This window comes from Carlito syrichta, unplaced genomic scaffold (assembly GCF_000164805.1).
Source record: "Carlito syrichta isolate Samal-C Ts95f unplaced genomic scaffold, Tarsius_syrichta-2.0.1 Scaffold315814, whole genome shotgun sequence".
Taxonomy (NCBI): Eukaryota; Metazoa; Chordata; class Mammalia; order Primates; family Tarsiidae; genus Carlito; species Carlito syrichta.
Window position 1 is genome coordinate 228,441 of NW_007259910.1, and position 712 is coordinate 229,152.

The 712-nt window shown below is 49.0% G+C and overlaps 1 protein-coding gene across 1 annotated transcript in view; it reads right to left on the reverse strand.

The window, feature by feature from the left end:
* The window catches only part of ZCWPW2 (zinc finger CW-type and PWWP domain containing 2), a 135,354-nt gene extending 134,756 nt beyond the window's left edge, over positions 1–598 (reverse strand). The window contains 1 exon segment of the mRNA XM_008073300.2: positions 474–598. Within this exon segment, the coding sequence (XP_008071491.2) occupies positions 474–598 (125 nt within the window).
* Positions 599–712: the final 114 nt, after the last annotated feature.

The following is a 712-nucleotide window of genomic DNA, read 5'->3' on the forward strand; positions in this document are numbered from 1 at the left end:
CCTTGGTTTGATCCTGGGCCTTGGTTTGATCATTAGCCTTGGCTTGATCTTGGGCCTTGGCTTGATCCTGGGCCTTGGTTTGATCCTTGGCCTTGGTTTGATCCTTGTCTTTGGTTTGATCCTAGGCCTTGGTTTGATCCCGGGTGTTGGCTTGACCCTTGGCCTTTGTTTGATCCTGGGCCTCGGTTTGATCCTGCACCTTGGTTTGATACTTTACTTTGGCCGGCAGAGCCTCAGACACTTTGCAATGTGGACATGAACTCGCTTCCCAAGCTTGGAGTGGATAATGTGGGTGAGTTGATCAAGCTTGTGGCTTGGCCCTTTGGGATCTTGGGCTTAACCTCCTTGGGCTTTATGAGGGCCTTGACAGCCTCAGCATGTGCACTCATGGCGTTGATATTGCTGGACTGCATCTTCTGGTCCTTATTGTGTTTCTTGGCGAAGCACACGTTCCTCAGGAACTTGGAACCTACCCCCTTGAAAGACTCATATCTTTGTGATCAGGGTTTCTTGATGCCATTTCTGGGTCATTTGTGTGTGGTGTGGTTCTTGAATTTGGTGGTCTGCATGTGTACATGTCTACATGTCTGTAACCCATGGTTCCTTGCCTTTCAAGACATTGATAGTCATTCGAAATGGCTCCTCGCCTGCATAGATGGACCTCAGAGTTCTTGGCAAACACCAGTCTTGTCTACACCCTCAAAGCATCATG